Raw genomic sequence first — 19,112 nt, 5'->3', positions numbered from 1 at the left:
TGTCGAACCATCTAGTTTCCGAGCGCCTCAGAACGGGACTTGACAGGAAGCCTATGGCAGGAGCGGACGAAACAACCACTGGTTTTAATTGGCTGATCTCTCAGCCTATCACCATCTACCGCAACCCTTAGAACCTCCCTCTAAGTGTCCTGCATCCGGGGGGTAGTATTTTTTTTGCGTGTGTTCGTGTGCAACGAAGAGAAAACGGTTAGCTCTTGCAACATGGATATTACAGAGTCTACTATATCTTAAGTGTGTAAACAGAATTCAGTGACATCAGTGTCTCTCGTGTTACAGGACGGCTAGCAGAGTTACGCTGGCTAGCTATTAGCATGAACGGCGATATATGACGCACCATAACAAAACTTTTCTGCCTCGATTTGGTGCCACTCCTCACAGTCGTGTGATTCGCTCAGAATTTGAATCGATGATCATGTCACTCAGTAAATCCCAAACGGTCCCCACTGTTACCAGGCTCTATGCGTCAGCAATTGGAGCCTGGAGACGAGGTTAGGAGTACAGTAATAATTCTGGCATTGTTGGAAAGCTCAGATTCTCCCCCTTTTAAAGGAATCAGTTATTTACCCCCATCCAATGGTTATGATTGGGAGAAAAGAGCTCTATGCCTAAATTGTTTAACCTGTAGCCAAGGCTTTGAAGCTTATATGGTAAGTCTTGGCTGACATTGGTTACAATCGGCTGCAATAGCAATGTGCCAGATATATTAGGGGATAGTATGTCTAGTTGGACAAGTCTGTCTGAATGTGCACATGATGGAAGTAAGAGGTAAATACATTATACATACAAAAGTATGTGGATGTAACAGTTTAGCTTCCGTCCCTCGCCTTGAACCAGGGACCCTCTGCACACATCAACAGTCACCCACGAAGCATCGTTACCCATCACGCCACAAAATCTGCGGCCCTTGCCGAGCAAGGGGAACAACTACTTCAAGGTCTCAGAGCGAGTGACGTCACCGATTGAAATGCTATTAGCGCGCACCACCGCTAACTAGCTAGCCATTTCACATCGGTTACATGGACACCCCTTCAAATGAGTGGATTCGGCTATTTCAGCCACACCCGTTGCTGACAGGTGAATAAAATCGAGCACACACCCATGCAATCACCATAGAAAACATTGAATGGCCTTACTGAAGAGCTCAGCAACATTCCAATGTGGCACCATCACAGGATGCCACCTTTCCAACAATTCAGTTTGTCATATGTCTGCCCTGCTAGAGATGCCCTGGTTAACTGTAAGTACTGTTATTGTGAAGTGGAAACGTCTAGGAGCAACAACGGCTCAGGCACAAAGTGGTAGACCACAGAAGCTCACAGAAAGGGAGTGCAACACTCACTACCGAGTTCCAAACTGCCCCTGGAAGCAACATCAGCACAATAACTTCATCGGGAGCTTCATGAAATGAATTTCCATGGCCAAGCAGCAGCACAGAAGCCTAAAATCATCATGCGCAATGCCAAGCTTTGGCTAGAGTGGTGTAAAGCTCGCCGACATTGGAGAAGTGGAAACGTGTTCTCTGGAGTGATGAATCACACTTCACTATCTGGCAGTCCGACAGACTAATCTGGGTTTGGCAGATGCCAGGAGAACGCTATCTGCCCGTATGCATAGTGCCAACTTTACAGTTTGGTGGAGGAGGAATACTGGTCCGGGGCTGTTTTTCATGGTTCGGGCTACGCCGCTTAGTTCCAGTGAAGGGACATCTTAACGCTACAGCATATAATGACATTCTAGACGATTCTATGATTCCAACTTTGTGGCAACAGTTTGGGGAAGGCCCTTTCCTGTTTCAGCATGACAATACCTCCTGTGCACAAAGCGAGGTCCATACAGAAATTGTTTGCTGAGATTGGTGTGGAAGAACTTGATTGGCATGCACAGAGCCCTGACCTCAAACCCATCGAATACCTTTGGGATGAATTGGAATGCCGACTGTGAGCCAGGTCTAATCGCTCAAATTCAGTACCCGACCTCACTAATGCTCCTGCGGCTGATTGGAAGAAAGTCCCCGTAGCAATGTTCCAACATCTAGTTGAAAGCCTTCCCAGAAAAGTGGAGGCTGTTATAGCAGAAAAGGTGGGACCACCTCCGTATTATTTCCCATGATTTTGGAATGAGATGTTGGACGAGCAGGTGTCTATATACTTTTGGTCATGTAGTGAATTAATTATTTAATTGGAAAGAAATGCACTGACTAAAACAAGACAAAAATTGTCCAGATTTATTGTTGACTGATAATAATTTCCTTCTTTGTTACTTTTAGTTATTAAAATGTGACTGACATTTATTTGAACACTAAAACTAAATAGAAAAAAGAGGCCAAAATAAACACTGGTACCGTATTAGCCTGAGTGCCAGTCTGTTTTCTGCTCTCTTGCCAACTCCTTGTAGAATTGTCATGCCATATTTGTTCCATAAGGAGTTGGCAAGAGAGCAGAAACACACTGGCAGTTAGTACATGTCATGTAAATATGACTGCTGTCATTCCCACTAACCTTCCTCCCACTACTCTGCCCATCTCTCCCAGTGCTGCTGTGCCCTCGTGTGTGGACATCCCTGGAGAATGGGAGGGTGGCGCTGAAGCCCCCTGGGCCACCGGTGGAGGGCACCGTGCTGCACTACAGCTGCCATGCTGGCTTCATGCTGGAGGGCAGGAACATCACACACTGCACCAAGCTGGGCAAGTGGGACTCACCCAAACCGGTCTGCCTCTGTAAGTGTGGAATGGAATCCCAATCTATTCATGTTATTCAAATGTGATGTTTGTGTTGATATTATATGTTTTGGTTTAGCTTCGAAATGGAAAAACAACACATATACTCCATGGAAACATACATAGACAAACCTATATACGCTGAGTGTACAAAACATTAGGAATACCTTCCTAATATTGAGTTGCACCCCTTTTTCTCTCAGAACAGCCTCAATTTGTCGTGACATGGACTCTACAAGGTGTTGAAAGCGTTCCATAGGGATGCTGGGCCATGTTGACGCCAATGCTTCCCACAGTTGTGTCAAGTTGGCTGGATGTCCTTTGGGTGGTGGACCGTTGTTGATACACAAGGGAAACGGTTGAGTGTGAAAAACCCATCAGCGTTGCAGTTCTTGACACACTTAAACCAGCGCGCCTGGCACCTACTACCATACCCCGTTCAAAGGCACTTAAGTCTTTTGTCTTGCTCATTCACCCTTTGAATGGCAAACATACACAATCCATGTCTCAATTGTCTCAAGGCTTAAAAATCCTTATTTAACTTGTCTCCCCATCACCTACACTGACGGAAGTGGATTTAACGAGTGACATCAATAAGGGATCATAGCTTTCACCTGGATTCACCTGGTCAGTCTTTGTCATGGAAAGAGCAGGTGTTCCTAATGTTTTGTACTCTGTGTACATTGATATATTGTCAATATAGTTGTGTGTCCAGGCATGTATTCTACAATGGTGAATATGCTTTGTTTTGTGTGCAAATCATAGGTGTGTGTATAGGTACAAATTATAAATGTTCAGCTTTTTTGGATGAAGGTCAATTGTATTTCCTTGAATCCTCGCATCCTCTCTCCTTGCCGCCTCCTCAAAACACAACGGCGGAGAAGGTCAGAGGTTCCTCCCCTTGGTTCCTCAAGAACTTGGGAGTCAATCATATGTAACGAATGCATCGTATGAATGTACCATCAAATGTGAACTGAGGATTATTTTACCTTTTGTTGTTCTAAATTTGTTTGAGATTTTTTTTTTCTTCATGGATTGATGCGCTATACGTGTTACTCATGACACATGTACAGTACTCCATGCTCCTTAAATTGACATCACTATGTAGGCCTACTGTAGACTACTTTTACTGTATTGTCTGTATACCTTGTGGAAGTGACGGCCACTTCCGCTTCACTTCCGGGTCATGTCCCAAAATCTCTCTAATGGGCTTCAAGATTATATCACAAAATTAATTGAATATATATACAGTAAAAAAATCTCGACAAACAAATTTTAGAACAACAAAAGGTAAAATAATCTTCAGTTCACATTTGATGGTACAAGGGAGGATGCGAGAAATCCAGGAAATACAATTGACATTCACCCCCTTGTTCTGTGTACTTGTCTTAAACTGGGAGTTATAGTACTGTCACCTGGTGGACACAAGCCATATTTTATGAATAATTGTGTAATACCCCATCAATTTGACATCTGTTCTCGTTTTGTAGGCTAAGAGTGGGCTTCATATTTGTTCAAATGTATATGTGCTTTGGTATGAATTTACTTAAACATATTTGACGCCCAAGAAGAAGCACGAAGCCGAGAATTTACAACCATTTTATTTGAACTAATCACATGAACTACATCTCCCACCAATCAGCTGTATATTTCTCTATTTTGAAAAGCTTGCAGGTCTCCATTTATTTGATATATTGTTTTCATTTTCAAACAGTACTGGCTGGCAAAAAAAACCTGCTTAATCTAATATACAAAACATCAGACGGCCCTGTAACTAACTGGTTCTTATCGCCAAGAGTGTGCAAAGCTGTCATCAAGGCAAAGGGTGGCTACTTAAAATATATTTTGATTTGTTGAACACTTTTTTGGTTATTACATCATTCCATATGTGTTATTTCATAGTTTTGATGTCTTCACATTTATTCTACAATGTAGAAAAATAAATAAATGGAATGAGTTGGCGTGTCCAAACTTTTGACTGGTACTGTATATATATTAAATTAATTTTGTGATATAATTTTGAAGCCTATTAGAGAGATTTTGGGACATGACCCGGAAGTGAAGCGGAAGTGGCCGTCACTTCCACAGGGTATACAGACTACAGTAAAAGTAGTCTACAGGCCTACATACTGATTTCAATTTAAGGAGCATGGAGTACTGTACATGTGTCATGAGTAACACGTATAGCGCATCAATCCATGAAGAATGAAACAATTCACAAACATCACACAGTGTTAGTGTTGCATTAACATACGCTACCAGTCACCAAATCATTTTGACTATTAACAAATGTAATTTTGTCTTTTCTATTTGCTTGCCACAGATGACAGAAACTACAAAGGTAAGAGAGATTGGTTTTGGTTGGGTTGTCTATGAATGTAAAAGCTTACTGAAACAAATGTTGCAAAAAGTTGTAATGCTTCTGTTAAGCACAAGAGGGCAGTGGTACATCATTTCTAGAGCAGGATGCCTTCTGCTGACCAGTAATTCTACTGGTGAAGGATTTAAACTGATTCGAATTAGATAAAGGGAAATGATAATCTTGTCAACACCACATCGTCCAACTGAATGCGTTCAACTGAAATGTGTCTATTGCTTTTAATCCTAACCCCTCTGAATCAGAGAGGTGCAGGGGGGCTTCCTTAATCGACATCCATGTCTTCGGCACCCAGGGAACAGTGGGTTAACTGCCTTGCTTAGAGGCAGAAAGACAGATTTTTACCTTGTCAACTCGGGGATTCAATCCAGCAACCTTCCGGTTACTGGCACAATGCTCTAAGCACTAGGCTACCTTGCCAAGAGTAGAAATGACACAAAAGTTGTTATAGTTGTTGTCCTTGTGGCATTGACAAGATGATTATTTGTTTGTCATTTTTGTTGAAGATTATTGCTTAATTTAAGAGGCTACCTATTATATGCCTGTCTTAAAATACTGGCGTAACACTTTTCAACTCCTCTTTCAGATCGTACAATATCACTAATAATTATTTAATGATTATTATCAACCATTAACAACAACATTACTCACTCATTTCAACTTAGTCCTCTCCTGCGCCAACCTGTCCTAACGGTGCATAGAAAGCAAATTTTATTCCAAAATCTCCATGAAATGTGAACCAGGCTTACTCTCTCCTGTTATCTCTCATTCACTCTCTCTCTCACATTCTCTCTCTCTCTCTCTCTCTCTCCATTCCACTTTTCACTCAGTGTGGTATCAACACCCACTTACTGCCTTCTCAGCTGGGTAAAGGTTAACACCCAGGCCTGTCTGTGTCTGTGTGTGGAGGTGTGTGTGTGTGGGTGTGTGTTAGCAGCAGTCAGAGGAAGTCAGAAAAAGCATTCTCTCTTCTGTGATCTTAAGCCCTGTGTTCTTATAGGTTAACCAGAATAGGGATTCCTGTACCACACTGGATCCCACCACTGATACAGTTGATATAATAGATAGCTCTGGCAGAGGTGTTGCGACAGCGTTTAGTTTCTAACGCTGTGGGCGACATTTTAGTCATACATACGAGCACAGATCTGTACAAAAATAACGTAAAATTATAATCTGCTTCGTGATTTAATTTGAAGCTTTTCTTTAACGATGTGCCTTATAAGGAGGAGATTATTTAACCAGAGTTAAAGGGGAAATATGTAGTTGCTACATCCACTTTTGGATTTATACAGTACATGTATTATATTGATTATTGAAGAATATCACTTATAAATGTCATACCACATCAGAACCCAAAATACAGTATAATCTTGTTTTACTCCATTATTTATAAACAATGTAATTGTAAACAAACACTATATAGCCTAAAAACATGATATCATGGGTAGTAATATCATGGGTAGTCAGTCCCTGCTTCCATAGCTCTGTCTATCGATTTGAGAGTGGTTACATTTCTCCAGCCCCATCCCTCAGTTATTTACCAAAACCAGTGGCAAGGTGACCACTTTGATTTTGTTTTTGTTTGAATAGCAGATTGCCCCTTTAAGTAAACTCTACGATGTGCACCATGCACGCAATCCAACTGAGAGTTGCTAGCAGTATTTGGAACTAGCATTATATTATTTGCCATAACGTCTACTCAAAATGTTGTTTTTTCAGAGTGCTCTTGTTGTGACAAATGTCTGCCCCACTATGTGTTGTTCGGTGTTTGCTGGCATATAGACGGCCGCGTAATGGAATAGCATTTAAATATCAGGTGTGAATAATACATGGCATGCTGCGAAGTTCAGACAGGTGATCTATGAGACAGAGGAGTTTTACGTCATTGTGGGCTACAGATGGCTCAGTGGGTTAGAGGTTGGAACACGCATGGTGCTGGCTGGCAACACAAGGGCTGTGAGTTGAATTGCCACCTTTGCCAAGTATACTCAATAACAGTTAGTAGCTTTGGGTCTGCTATTGACTATTACTGTATTCAGATGCAATTCTGTAGTAAATCCATTCCACTGTAATCGTACTGAGGTGGAGGAAGGTGGCTATTTCTCCATCACACAATCTATCTCAAAGTGCACAATAAGAGTATTTATACAGTGATATTACATAGAGAACCTAAAACCAGCCTAATTATTGAGCAAAGGTGGAATGCATTTATAGCATTGGGTTTACTCTCTAGTCCCCAGAGTGCCAGTAGCTGTTGCCAATGAGTCAAGTGTTACATTTTAGCCGTGGAAGAGGTGGAGTCATGGGAGGGTAGCATTTTCTGACTAATTCTATAATTCTATTATAGCTGGTTCTAATTCTGTTATTCATATTGGCCTACTGGGGGTATGAGAGCCCTGTCTAAGAGCTGAGAGTGAAACGGTGGTTGTGTCCCAAATTGCACCCTATTATTTAGAGTACACTACTTTTGACCAGAGCTCTACTTTATAGGGAATAGGGTGGCATTTGGTATGCGGTCAGTGCTGCATTGGCTGATTAAAGGGCAATGAGAGGAGGCTTTAAAACCTCTTCGGGATCGGTGTACCTTCCACGGGACGGTTGAGCTAACGTAGGCTAATGTGATTAGCATGAGGTTGTAAGTAACAAGAACATTTCCCAGGACATAGACATATCTGATATTGGCAGAAAGCTTAAATTCTTGTTAATCTAACTGCGCTGTCCAATTTTCAGTACCTATTACAGTGAAAGAATACCATGCTATTGTTTGAGGAGAGTGCACAGTTTTGAACATGAATAGTTATTCATAAACAAATTAGGAACATTTGGGCAGTCTTGATACAACATTTTGAACAGAAATGCAATGGTTCATTAGACCAGTCTAAAACTTTGCACATACACTGCTGCCATCTAGTGGCCAAAATCTAAATTACAGTTTTGCTGGAATAATACACAATGGCCTTTCTCTTGCATTTCAAAGATGATGGTACAAAAAAAATACAAAAGAACAGTTTTTTTTTCTTTGTATTATCTTTTACCAGATCTATTATGTTATATTCTCCTACATTCCTTTCACATTTCCACAAACTTCAAAGTGTTTCCTTTCAAATGGTACCAAGAACACGCATATCCTTGCTTCAGGGCCTGAGTTACAGGCAGTTAGATTTGGTATGTCATTTTAGGCCAAAATTGAACAAAAGGGGCAGATCCTTATTAAAGTGGACAGATGGTTCAAACAGCAGGTATGCTGTAGCCTGTACAGTAGCAGATCTTGGCTATATATCACACAGACTGACTCCAGGTCAGCTTAAATGAAGGGAAAAGGAGAGCAGGGAAATTGATGCACTGACTGGTCCCACTGCTTTGCTGATTTATCAAAGTAGCCCTTGATGCATTTTATGGTCTTTCTATTGGCTTGTGTGAATGAATGTTCTTTCATTGGTTCATGTGGTTGAGAATCGATTTGGCTCACTTTCAATCTAAAGTCTATGTTGATTTGATATTCAAATATTTGATTTATATCAGTGTACCCTCTATTTTCCCAGATAAAGTTAACTTAGTCATATATTGATTTGAATAATCTATTGCTCCCAAAAGATGAATTAGAGAGTGACAGATACTGAGTGCCAATACTCTTTGATTGTAGAAACTATGTTTTGCACACACACACGCTCACACGCACACACACTCGCACGCACGCACACGCTCACACGCACACACACTCGCACGCACGCACACACTCACACTCACACTCACACACAATTCAAAAGTTGGTAAATAGGCACTGCAGCTTATAGTGCCCCCTTAACCATCCCCCTGTCTCACTTGCTCTCTCGATGTCTCTACACATTCACCGACTAGCAAATATCATCAGTTGTCCTCGCTCATACACACATGCACACACACAGACGCACACTCATAGCCTCTGCTGCAGTGGATGATATACCGTTCGCGTATCATTCCTGGACACTTCGTTTCATCCTCTACAATTGGAAATACGGGTCGTTGCACGTACAGATTATTTTAAAATCCTGAAATTACGCACAGTGCGCTTTGCTTTTATTAACCAGAGAATAAGGACAATTCAAACGCTATTCGTAACCCGGAGCTCATTTTCTGCCGTCTGGACTGGTCGCGCGCGCAAACCTTTCGGTGCAAAATCATGGTGATCATGAATCATTAGAAATAACCGAATAGCATTATTTTAATGTCTGTCCAATATTCTCAATCGCGACGGAAAGGGAAACTATCCTACCTCATGAGCTTTTACAGCACCTGGAACAAAACCATTCAACTTATTTGCTGAACCCAATTAATTGAACACTTCATCTTAGGTTTTGGAATTATTGAACTCTGCCTGCTGAACGACAAAAGGAGGCAAAAGTGGTTTCCAAACAAGTTATACCATATTTATAAATCCAACATTCAACGTTGATAAAAACATTAACTATTTAGATTGTATATCATGGACCTCTGCACGGACAAATTATAAATCGAAACCATTAGTCCACTGAAATAATATAAGAGCAGGCGAGCTAGGCTATTTCTTATTTTTTTTCTAACAATCATTCACTGTATGTTAGCGAGGCGAACACGTGAATCCACTTTTTGGAGAGCGCAAAATTCTTGCAATGAAATGCTATTGCGATTCTTTGCAAATTCACCTCGAGGCTCTCTAAACTTTTAATTACAACATAATCTCCTATTATTCTAATACGAACGCAACTCCACTGCAACATTCGGATATCGCTTCAATTCAAATTACCTGACCATGGCGGTAATTGGAAAAAGTCTGCGGCAATTATCGAGTGTTGCGTCCGGCCATATTGCACTTCGAGCATCGCTCACCTTACTTCTCCTCTCTTGGCCGTGCCCGTCCCTAGGCAAGAAGAAACTCTACATCGGAGCTCTCTTCCCCATGAGCGGCGGTTGGCCGGGCGGCCAAGCATGTCTCCCCTCTGCGCAGATGGCTTTGGATCTGGTAAACAACCGGACGGATATTCTGCCGGATTACGAACTGGAGCTGATATACTATGACAGTATGGTGAGTAGATTTTTGGATCAAATAGATCCATTGTTGTAGTTAAAAAGTGATAGTCACATAATCAGAAGAGAATACAACTTTATCTTGGTTTTTCACAAGTCTCTAGACCAGTTGAAATTAAATTAGACCAGTTTGTGTCCATGTAATATTAAATACATGAACACTTAATTTCTATTTCAGTTACAGCCTTTCTTCTTTACATATGTCTCTATACATTGTTAAAACTTGCCAACATGATATTGATTTCCAGCAGGCATACTTATTTGAATGTATTGCCCTTGTAGCAGGTGGGTACAGTAATGTAACAACTCAGCAGCATACTTATTTAATATTGTCAAGGGAGTTATGTACCAAAAGCCAAATTATATTACCCCTTTTAGAATTGTTGCACATTTGCCCATTTCATTTAAAAAAAACAAGGCAACAGTAAACATGTCATCCCCCACAAAAGATGCAGCGTCCCCCTTGGGCCAATTGAGATAAATCTCGCAATTAACACATTTCAGTTAATTACCATAGCTCCGGCTTTAGGCCAATTAGTGTAATTTTGTAAATGCGGGATCTCTATGGCAAGACGCATCATTGTCGTCAAAATAGAAAGACCCAAATCTCGTCAAAATCGGCCTAGTGCTGTCTGAGATATTGCATGTGGCTAATGTACGAATGGACAGAGACCGATCCACAGTCGCCTCCCCGATTTTATTGTGGTGGACGATAAACTAAACTAATGCCAAGTCAGACACTGATATTGGCTTGCTGCAATTCAGCACCAAGGACAGCGTCAGCGGACAGTCACAAAGCATCAGCTAGCTGCTAAATTACGAAGTGGGAGGCAATAACTGGGGCAGGAACAGTGGGAAACATATAGATGTGTAGTGAGTGTATAGTGCTGACATTTGAAAATGCCTATATGATGAATGATTGATGAGAGACAAGCAGCGGGTGTTTTGTTAATTTAATAGCACTAATATTTGGCTCTATCATTTCCTGGTTAGTCACTGGAGCTTAGTGGTCAGCTAGTGGTCAAATGGGTCAGTGATGGTCAGCTATATGTGACATCTTATCCCCAGGAGACCTCTGCAGTGGCATTCTGTCCACTGAAGAAATGTCCCTTGTGCTTTGACATACAGACAGACATTGGTCTTGACATATAGACGATGGTCTTGACATATGGTGACAAATAGCAAAACCTAAATATGGTTCAGATTGAATTACGGCATTAGACACTAAGTTTAGAGCATCATTATTTAATACATTGATTTTTTTGATTGATCTTGGTCTTGACATATAGACATTGGTCTTGATATATAGACATTGGTCTTGACATATAGACATTGGTCTTGACATATAGACATTGGTCTTGACATATAGACATTGGTCTTGACATATAGACATTGGTCTTGACATATAGACATTGGTCTTGACATATAGACATATAGACATTGGTCTTGACATATAGACATTGGTCTTGACATATAGACATTGGTCTTGACATATAGACATTGGTCTTGACATATAGACATTGGTCTTGACATATAGACATATAGACATTGGTCTTGATATATAGACATTGGTCTTGACATATAGACATTGGTCTTGACATATAGACATTGGTCTTGACATATAGACATATAGACATTGGTCTTGATATATAGACATTGGTCTTGACATATAGACATTGGTCTTGACATATAGACATTGGTCTTGACATATAGACATTGGTCTTGACATATAGACATATAGACATTGGTCTTGACATATAGACATATAGACATTGGTCTTGACATATAGACATAGACATTGGTCTTGACATATAGACATAGACATTGGTCTTGATATATAGACATTGGTCTTGATATATAGACATTGGTCTTGATATATAGACATTGGTCTTGACATAGACATATAGACATTGGTCTTGACAAATAGACATTGGTCTTGACATATAGACATTGGTCTTGATATATATGCATTGGTCTTGATATATAGACATTGGTCTTGACATATAGACATTGGTCTTGACATATAGACATTGGTCTTGACATATAGACATTGGTCTTGACATATAGACATTGGTCCTGATATATAGACATATAGACATTGGTCTTGATATATAGACATTGGTCTTGACATATAGACATTGGTCTTGACATATAGACATATAGACATTGGTCTTGATATATAGACATTGGTCTTGATATATAGACATTGGTCTTGACATATAGACATTGGTCCTGATATATAGACATATAGACATTGGTCTTGATATATAGACATTGGTCTTGACATATAGACATTGGTCTTGACATATAGACATTGGTCTTGATATATAGACATTGGTCTTGACATATATACATTGGTCTTGACATATAGACATTGGTCTTGACATATAGACATTGTTCTTGATATATAGACATTGGTCTTGATATATAGACATTGGTCTTGACATATAGACATTGGTCTTGACATATAGACATTGGTCTTGACATATAGACATATAGACATTGGTCTTGATATATAGACATTGGTCTTGATATATAGACATTGGTCTTGACATATAGACATTGGTCTTGACATATAGACATTGGTCTTGACATATAGACATTGGTCTTGACATATAGACATAGACATTGGTTTTGACATATAGACATAGACATTGGTCTTGATATATAGACATTGGTCTTGATATATAGACATTGGTCTTGACATATAGACATATATACATTGGTCTTGACAAATAGACATTGGTCTTGACATAGACATTGGTCTTGATATATATGCATTGGTCTTGATATATAGACATTGGTCTTGACATATAGACATTGGTCTTGACATATAGACATTGGTCCTGATATATAGACATATAGACATTGGTCTTGACATATAGACATTGGTCTTGACATATAGACATTGGTCTTGACATATAGACATTGGTCTTGACATATAGACATATAGACATTGGTCTTGATATATAGACATTGGTCTTGATATATAGACATTGGTCTTGACATATAGACATTGGTCCTGATATATAGACATATAGACATTGGTCTTGACATATAGACATTGGTCTTGATATATAGACATTGGTCTTGACATATAGACATTGGTCTTGACATATAGACATTGGTCTTGACATATAGACATTGGTCTTGACATATAGACATTGGTCTTGATATATAGACATTGGTCTTGACATATAGACATTGGTCTTGACATATAGACATTGGTCTTGACATATAGACATTGGTCTTGACATATAGATATTGGTCTTGACATATATGCATTGGTCTTGATATATAGACATTGGTCTTGACATATAGACATTGGTCCTGATATATAGACATATAGACATTGGTCTTGATATATAGACATTGGTCTTGACATATAGACATTGGTCTTGACATATAGACATTGGTCTTGACATATAGACATTGGTCCTGATATATAGACATATAGACATTGGTCTTGATATATAGACATATAGACATTGGTCTTGATATATAGACATTGGTCTTGACATATAGACATTGGTCTTGACATATAGACATTGGTCTTGACATATAGACATTGGTCTTGACATATAGACATTGGTATTGATATATAGACATTGGTCTTGATATAGAGACATTGGTCTTGATATATAGACATTGGTATTGACATATAGACATTGTTCTTGATATATAGACATTGGTATTTTTAAGACACATCACCTCATTAGCTTTAACACACAGCCATCCTTCCCACTGGGTTTCCATATCAATCATACTACAGGACAGATGCCTCCACTACACCCGGGCATGAAACAGTTAACTGTGCTGTGACTGGTTAGGGAGCAGCGCTCGCTTTGTTCTGATTGGTGTAAAAGGCTCTGCAATGGAATCCCATTGTAAAGAATAGGGGAGAGGAAAGTTGGCATGGCAACACAGTTACCATTGAAGCAAACAGGCTTCATATTTTTTCTCCTTTCAATTAGATAATAATATGGATGAATAGATATGGTTGATGTATACATGTCGAGATTCAGGGTTTAAAAATCATATACAAAACATGACGTTAGGTTGTGGACATATAAAATATACTGACTATACATACCATTTAACTTGAAACAGCTTTGTGAATCAATGGTACTGGCCATAGAATACAATATATTCTAAAATCTAGAATTCCGGAATTTATGGAATTAATATCACCCATTGGTTGATTTATGGTTCTCTTTTTGTTTTGACAAACCAATAGATTTACACCTTTGTGACAGACCAATACATGACTAGAACCAAATCAATGAACATGTCAGACAGTGAGACTTTCTTGAATGTAGCCTGCAGGTGCGTGCTAGTGTACAGTTATTGCTAATTACAGTTGGGTTTGATGATCACTTTGACGATCAGTGGATTGTGAACGCTTCACACCTGGCTGTAATATTAATGAGCAGCTTATGGCATTAAGAGTGAAATTATAGGAGATGGAATTGAATACGGCTACTATTTACTTTCAGTTATTATCCAATCAACAGCTTTTTTTGGTCAGTTACCAAACATCACCCAGGCAATCATAGCTCACACTCTGTTTGAGCATGAGATTTAGAAATAAGAATCACCATCATCCAATTGCTTGTCTTCTTAATTGCTTTATAATATCAAAAATGAAGACGTGCTCATACAGTGGTCTTGGCTTGAATGTATAATGATGTTCAATAATAGGATGTGTTCATCTACTGTAAAGGTCACAATAGTTCCAGTGAAGCTTTCAAAGTGTGATCCGTTTGCCTTAGGTAAAAAAAAGGAGGGATGACTCATCAAATATAACATGACATAATTAGACGCTGAATAATGAAATATCAAGAAGACTTTAGTGTAGATGAACTTCAACACTAACACCGTTTATTTGCAATGCGGCATATGTCTGGCTTTCAGTGCGGCAAGTAGCCTAGTTGGTTAGAGCCAGTAACTGAAAGGTTGCTGGATCGAATCCCCGAGCTGACAAGGTAAAAATCTGTCATTCTGCTCCTGAACAAGGCACTTAAGCCACTGTTCCCCGGTAGGCCGTCATTGTAAAATAAGACCTTGTTCTTACAGTGGCAAGAAAAAAGTATGTCAACCCTTTGGAAATACTTGGATTTCTGCATAAATTTGTCATAAAATGTTATCTGACCTTCATCTAGGTCACAACAATAGACAAACACAGTCTGCTTAAACTAATAACACAAACAATTATACGTTTTCATGTCTTTATTGAACACAACATGTAAACATTCACAGTGCAGGGTGGGGAAAGTATGTGAATCCTTGGATTTAATAACTGGTTGACCCTACTTTGTCTGCAATAACCTCAACCAAACGTTTTCTGTAGTTGCGGACCAGACCTGCACAACAGTCAGGAGGAATTTTGGACCATTTCTCTTACTGAACCGTTTCAGTTCAGCAATATTCTTGGGATATCTGGTGTGAACTACTCTCTTGAGGTCATGCCACTGCATCTCAATCGGGTTGAGGTCAGGACACTGCCTGGGTCACTCCAGAAGGCATATTTCTTTCTGTTGAAGCCATTCTGTTGCTGATTTACTTCTGTGTTTTGGGTCATTGTCCTGTTGCATCAGCCAACTTCTGTTCAGTTTCAATTGGCGGACAGATAGCCTAACATTCTCCTGCAAAATGTCTTGATAAACTTGGGAATTCATTTTTCCGTTTGCTGTCCAGGCCCCGAGGCACCAAAGCAACCCCACCATACTTTACAGTTGGGATGAGGTGTTGATGTTGGTGTGCTGTACCTTTTCTTCTCCACACAGTGTTGTGTGTTCCTTCCAAACAACACAACTTTAGTTGAATCTGTCCACATAATATTTTGCCAGTAGCGCTGTGGAACATCCAGGTGCACTTTTGCAAACTTCAGACGTGCAGCAATGTTTTGTCGACTCATCAACAGAGATGTTAGCATGTTCCAAATATTTCTGTAAGACTTTAGCTGACACTCTAGGATTCTTCTTAACCTCATTGAGCATTCTGCACTGTGCTCTTGCAGTCATCTTTGCAGGACGGCCACTCCTAGGTAGAGTAGCAACAGTGCTGAACTTTCTCCATTTATAGACCATTTGTCTTACCGTGGACTGATGAACATCAAGGCTTTTAGAGATACTTTTGTAACCCTTTCCAGCTTTATGCAAGTCAACAATTCTTAATTGAGATCTCTTTTGTTCGAGGCATGGTTCACATCAGGTAATGCTTCTTGTGAATAGCAAACTAACATTTTGTGAGTGTTTTTTATAGGGCAAGGCAGCTCTAACCAACATTTCCAATCTCGTCTCATTGATTGGACTCCAGGTTAGCTGACTCCTGACTCCAGACTCCAATTAGCTTTTGGAAAAGTCATTAGCCTAGGGGTTCACATACTTTTTCCAACCGACACTGTGAATGTTTAAATTATGTATTCAATATCGACAACAGAAATACAATAATTTGTGTGTTATTAGTTTAAGCACACCTATGTTTGTCTATTGTTGTGACTTAGATAAAGATCAAATCAAATTTGATGACCAATTCATGCAGAAATACAGGTAATTCCAAACGGTTCACATACTTTTTCTTGCCACTGTAACTGACTTGCCTAGTTAAATAAAGGTTCAATAAAAATCAAAAAAAAATAAAAATCTGCTTGTTTGTTTGTGGCAGTGTAGGGAGAGAACATTAGACTATTTACAGCACATTGCGATCTATACACACACACCACTCACCCTTTCTAGACCGTTGCCATGGTTATATCAAAGCGGAGACTGATAACTTTGATCAATTATTAACTGTGGTGGAGGGAGACAGAGGTAGAGAAATGGCGTGATGAGGTGCTCTCTGTGTAGGGGTGCCGTTTTTCGGATGGGACTTTAAACGGGTGTCCTGAATCTGTTGTCACTAAAGATCCAATGGCACTTATTGTAAGAGTAGGGGTGTTAAGCCCTGCGTCCTGGCTAAATTCCCAATCTGGCCTTCACACCATCACGGCCACCTAATCATCCCCAGCTTCCTATTGGCTCATTCATCCCCCTCCTCTCCTGTAACTATCCCCCAGGTCGTTACTGTAAATGAGAGTGTGTTCTCAGTCAACTTACCTGGTAAAATAAGGGTTAAATTAAATTTTAAAAATCTATAATTTCTACTTTAATTGGTGGCTGAAACATGATAGGACTCAATCAGGGACCAAAATTATTAAGATTTCCACACAGTGCACGAGCATGCATGTGGACCATCTCACACGCATGCATGGACGCACACACGTCTATCACATTCATGTATGCACCATTTAACACCACGACTCAAGTGGTACTCAAGATTTAATTACAGGGGGAGATTTAGAAATTCACAGTGACTTGAGATAAGACATAAGATCCTACTGGTCCTCTTATATATTCACACTTCTTTTATATTATTCAATCTGAATGCAATTAAAGAGAATAAAGCAGATCAGCATATGTGGCTTCTTCTCCTATTCTTTCTGTGGGATTGGTCGCTCATCAAAGTCTGATGGGCGGATAGATTGGATGCTGGAGTAGTATCGAAGTAATGCTAACTCTGACACTAATATTGGGTTGCACCGTTTCAGCACCACAGACAGTGCATGTGTGTGTGTGGAAAAGAGGAGGGTTATACATCCCCTTACAAAAACAAAACTCATGGTTTTCGGACACGTGTGAAGTTTCATGTTTCATGTTTCATTTCGTGTGAATGTGTTTTTCCCCTTATAATTTATTTTTAATTCCCACTTCCAGCTACATCTGGTCTCCCATCCAGGGACTGACGCTGCTTAACTTCAGAGGCAAACCAACAGTAGGGTGCTTTGTATCTGTAATGAATTTGCAACTGGAAAAAAGGCAGGGAAAGCAAAGACCAGAGTAACATAACCAAAGATCGGGAAAATGTCAGGGAAGAGGGAGGCATTTTATTTAATTGCATTATCATAATTTTTTTAAACTGAAAACTATTATTTTGCATTCATTTACATTTCATTGGCTTTCGCATTTAAACATGATTTTGTTTGGCTATCAATAGTTTAGGGTTTATGTAATGCATTCAATATCATTCTTTTTGTTTGTAATACTAAGAATGTTGTTCTGGACTACAGACGTTTTGCTTCATATGGCACAAACGTAGCTCACTCCCTAGAGCAGGGTTAGACAACCCTGGTCCTGGAATGCCGCAGGCGCTTCATGTTTAATTGATGTAAAAAATGTATCACTAGCCACTTTAAACAATGCTACTTAATATAATGTTTACATACCCTACATTACTCATTTCATATGTATATACTGTACTCTATACCATCTACGGCATCTTGCCATCTTTATGTAATACATGTATCACTAGCCACTTTAAACAATGCCACTTTTATATGTTTGCATACCCATTACTCATCTCATATGTATATACTGTACTCGATACTACTGCATCTTGCCTATGCCGTTCTGTACCATCACCCATTCATATATTTTTATGTACATATTCTTCATCCCTTTACCCTTGTGTGTATAAGGTAGTTGTTGTGAAATTGTTAGGTTAGATTACTCGTTGGTTATTACTGCACTGTCGGAACTAGAAGCACAAGCATTTCGCTACACTCGCATTAACATCTGCTAAACATGTGTATGTGACAAATAAAATTGGATTTGATTTAGATTTTTTGATTTAACCAACCTGGAAGACCAGGTGTGTTGAATTTAGGCAATCACTGAAATGATCAATTAGCTCAGTTGGTTCCGATGTGGTGCCAAGTTAGAACAAAATCCTGCAGCACTCCAGGAACAGGGTTGCCTACCCCTGCACTAGAGGATTGCACCATGTAACAACGCTGTTACTCAATTAGAAGTGTTTAAAGTGGCAGTCCTTAATTCAAACATTAACAAAGTGTTCTCCTTGCCACAGTTTCGGTAAACAGCTGAGGGTTGGAGCTGGAGAAATGCAACCACTCTTATA

General features: G+C 39.6%; 1 protein-coding gene across 2 annotated transcripts in view; it reads left to right on the top strand.

Moving 5' to 3' along the window:
- Positions 1-19,112, top strand: part of gabbr1a (gamma-aminobutyric acid type B receptor subunit 1a) — a 48,750-nt gene that overhangs the window by 5,494 nt on the left and 24,144 nt on the right. Inside the window, exons 1-4 of one of the 2 annotated variants that reach the window (XM_090198013.1) lie at positions 133-1,095; positions 2,552-2,737; positions 5,061-5,078; positions 9,995-10,155. In XM_090198013.1, coding sequence (XP_090054139.1) covers positions 1,038-1,095; positions 2,552-2,737; positions 5,061-5,078; positions 9,995-10,155 — 423 coding nt within the window. In that variant the 5' untranslated portion in view covers positions 133-1,037. Of the gene's footprint in view, positions 1-132; positions 1,096-2,551; positions 2,738-5,060; positions 5,079-9,994; positions 10,156-19,112 lie in introns of those variants that run through there. The other variant, XM_021560477.3, reaches the window with a different exon arrangement.

This window comes from Oncorhynchus mykiss, chromosome 2, assembly GCF_057628025.1.
Source record: "Oncorhynchus mykiss isolate SJ-2025 chromosome 2, ASM5762802v1, whole genome shotgun sequence".
Taxonomy (NCBI): domain Eukaryota; kingdom Metazoa; phylum Chordata; class Actinopteri; order Salmoniformes; family Salmonidae; genus Oncorhynchus; species Oncorhynchus mykiss.
The sequence above is the reverse complement of the archived record's forward strand: the minus strand, read 5'-3'. Positions and strand labels throughout refer to the sequence as shown.